The 3548-nt window shown below is 33.5% G+C and overlaps 1 protein-coding gene across 1 annotated transcript; it reads right to left on the bottom strand.

Annotated features, from left to right (window-relative positions):
• Positions 1–1601: 1601 nt before the first annotated feature.
• On the bottom strand, positions 1602–3158 carry LOC115889188 (tigger transposable element-derived protein 6-like). Its single transcript, XM_030909142.1, has 2 exons — positions 2498–3158; positions 1602–2158 (listed from the first exon to the last, which is right to left on the bottom strand). The coding sequence occupies exons 1-2, from the start codon at positions 3156–3158 to the stop codon at positions 1602–1604; spliced, it is 1218 nt and encodes a 405-aa protein (XP_030765002.1).
• Between the last annotated feature and the right edge of the window lie 390 nt (positions 3159–3548).

The following is a 3548-nucleotide window of genomic DNA, read 5'->3' as shown; positions in this document are numbered from 1 at the left end:
CTGTATCTGAGATACGCGCTCTGTGATACAGCGTCCTCGTCTGAATCCGTTTGCCTAATACGTAAGCATGCATCAGCTTCTCAAGAAAGGCCAACTCACACTTATACACTCAGGAACGCCGAGCAAGATCTTTATCTACCTACCTCACGCTCAGCGTTAGTTAAAAGCCCAATATTATACAACTCGAAAAAATGCCCAATCATCACCTGCCATTTGAAATCAAATCCATAACATCATTTTCTTCATTTCGCAAAGCATTGAAATGTTATTTACTAGACAAGGCTTTCTACGCCGTAAATGACTTATATTTTCATAATCGAATTTGATCTTGCAAACACTGGTCTAATGTTTGCTATCACTATATTTACCAATGAACGAAATAAATTTATCTAGAGGTTATTGATATTTACTATAAACTAACTAAATATTTTTGAATATTATTTTTATTTTTTTTATTCTTTGACATTTTAAAAATTTAAAAATGTTTATTTTAAACAATAAGACTGACAATGTTATTTGTATAGTGTTTTGTATTCTCTTTTGTTTGTTTGTTTTTTAAAATTTTTTGACAATAAATGCTTTCTTTATTTATTTATTTATTTGCGGTGACATACTCGTCAAGTCCATATGGACTCTACCGCTTCTATTTAGGTAGCGATTTATAAAATATATGCTGTTTATTTAAATGTTTTTTGTCCCCGTTCCTTTCACAGAAATCCAGTAGTAGACGTACTTTAGTAAAACTTATATTTGCGATACATTTTTTCAAGCTTTCGATCGATCTTTTTTATATTAAAAACTTTAGATTAATCACTATGTAACCCTTTTATTTTTCTCGTTAACAAACTTGTATCTATTTTCATCGTATTAAACCGAATAAAACTTTAATTTCCATTGGTCCGCCGATAGAGGGCAGACCCAACCATCCATTTATTCCCGATAAAATACGTCGAAAACGTCCAGCTAAAAAATTATTAATAAGATCGACTTTCAGATTTCCCTCAGGGCCCGCTGCCCTATGGCCAAATAGTAAACTATGTGCGCTGAATATCTAGTTAGGAATGTTATTTTTGGCCACGAGGGAGTTTAGGTGAAACGGGAGGGTGGCTTAAGAGCAAAAGGTTTATTATTTCAGTGCCGTATTAGGGAGAAAATTGCGAAATGATGGGGGTAAAGGTACGTGTGGGTGTTATGTATTTATTTACCTTAGATTATATCTATAATAATAAATAATAATACAGTAAAACTTCCATATAGCGGCCACAAAAATTTTCAAAGGAATGTGGCCGTTAAGGGAAGTGGCCACTATTGGGAACAATAAAATACAGATACCAATGTAAATTGCCTTTATTTTGGAAACGTGCAAAGTAATTAAAATTACGTACGAGCATGTAGTACAAACACACAATAAGTGTTAATAAATGATCTTCAGTTTTAGATTTTTGGCACAAAAAAATAATTCAGTTGTTACAAAAAAAACTTTATTACATAAGAATTTTTGAAAAAAAAACTTACAATGTATACATATGTATTTTACACATAGGTATTCTTATATACATATGTACAATTGACTTTAAAAGTTACAAAATGATAACCTTATTTTATATGGTGAAAAACTGATTAATGGTAGTCTGCTTTAAATTTTTAATTTTGATTTTTGTAATTTCACTTTCAAATTTCATCAAAGTATGGGCAATATCAACCGCTAGTTCGTCTTTGTTTTGAATCACCAAAAAATTCTGAATGTCTCTTAATTTTTCACATACTTCACTCATATTATTTATAGATGAACACAGAATGTCTTGGCCTTCATCTTCTTCCTCTTCGGCTTGAGTGGAGTCCTGTCTGTCCTTGTTGTTTGTAAATTCCTGGATTATTCCCTGCATCTCTAAACTAGGATTTTCCGTAGGGACATCTGAATCGACTGTCAGATATTCTTTAAGATCTGGACTTCCTGGCATGTTTTTTAAAATTGAAGATAACTGACTTAAAGGAATGTCGTCCTCTTCGTCAAATGCATCGTCCCCTTTGACGGTTGCAAATCCCGCTTTTTGGAAACATTTTTTTATAGTGTTCGATGTAACATTTTTCCATGCTGTACTTATCCACACCATAGTACTTGCCAAATTTATGCTCTCTTTAGCCTTTTCCATCGTTTCTTCGGTATTAGTAAAAGTCAAAAGTCTTTTAATAAAAAATTGACGATATTTTAATTTAAAATTTTGAATAATTCCTTGGTCCAACGGCTGGCAATGAGATGTCGTATTTGGAGGAAAAAAAATTATACGAACATTTTCAAGTTCTATTTTTGGGTGAGACGTGGCATTATCCAAAAATAAAAGAACTTTTCTACCCTGCCGTTTCATTTTGGTGTCAAAGGTTTTGAGCCAAGATGTCATTATATCTGTCGTCATCCAAGCTTTTTTGTTGGATACCCATTCTATCGGCAATTTATCTACATGCGCTCCTTTAAAACATCTCGGGTTTTTGCTCTTACCTATAACTAGCGGATTTTCCTTCTCACCATGCATGCTGCAACAGAAAAGCAGTGTCACTCGTTGTTTAGCTGATTTTTTGCCAGCACATTTATCATTCTTTAAAGCAAAGGTTTTGTTTGGCATTGCCATATAATAAAGCCCTGTTTCGTCTGCATTAAAAATGTCTTTAGTGTCGTATTCCTTAATGATTGCTGTTAATTTTGTTTTCCAGTCTTCAACAGTCACTTCATCCACATCTGCAGACTCACCACAAATTGTTTTGAAGTTAATATTATGTCTCTTGCAAAACTTATTTAACCAGCCAGTTGAAGCCTTAAATTCACTAAGTTTCAAGGATGTAGATACCTCAAGAGCTTTTTCCCGAATTAAGGTTCCCGATATGGGTATGTTTTTGTTCCTTGCCTTACAAAACCATTCGTAAACTAGTTGATCGATTGCAAATCCTTCTGTTTTAGGAAACTTTCGTTTTTTATCTGCATTGCATCCTTCTTCTTCAAACATTTTTTTTAATTCCACTTTGTTTTTTAAAATGTCGTTCACTTGCGTTCTTCCAACACCAAACTTTTCCGCCAACTTTCGAGCACTGCTGTTATATTTTTCACTTTCCGCGACAATATTTAATTTCTCTTTAATAGACAAACGTTTACGTTTCAAAGACATGGTTGCTGTTCTTTCAGAGTAAGAAACTAAACTGATTCTATATCTCCCAAAAATTTCAGCAAACTACTGACGAATTTGTATTGTATTTGTCACTCTCTGTACCTACTTCTCAAACAAATTATAAATGTTTATTGCTTGGAATTTCCTAAAGTGTCCTGAAACAGCTCTTGTTAGACAAAAAAAAGGTTCGAAGGGTTCGGTTTTTGGCCGGTATTGGGGCAATAAATTTAATGGGTTTTTCCCTAAAATGTACCTTTGAAGCGGCCGGTGACCGCTTTCGGAATTAACGTTATTGAGAAATATTTTAATATAGGAATTCCCCTAAGATTAATTCAAACAACTGAAAATTGACCGTTAACAGAAGTGACCGCTTTTTAGAAGTGGCCGAAA

This window comes from Sitophilus oryzae, unplaced genomic scaffold, assembly GCF_002938485.1.
Source record: "Sitophilus oryzae breed Bouriz unplaced genomic scaffold, Soryzae_2.0 scaffold_811_pilon_pilon, whole genome shotgun sequence".
Lineage (NCBI taxonomy): Eukaryota > Metazoa > Arthropoda > Insecta > Coleoptera > Curculionidae > Sitophilus > Sitophilus oryzae.
The sequence above is the reverse complement of the archived record's forward strand: the minus strand, read 5'-3'. Positions and strand labels throughout refer to the sequence as shown.

Bases quoted from the DNA above. Each gene is read 5' to 3' on its own strand.
- LOC115889188 (XM_030909142.1), bottom strand. From the start codon at position 3,158: ATGTCTTTGAAACGTAAACGTTTGTCTATTAAAGAGAAATTAAATATT. The intron at 2,159-2,497 runs GTAAGAGCAAAA...CTAATACCGAAG, and splicing joins GGAAAATCCGCTAGTTATAG to AAACGATGGAAAAGGCTAAA.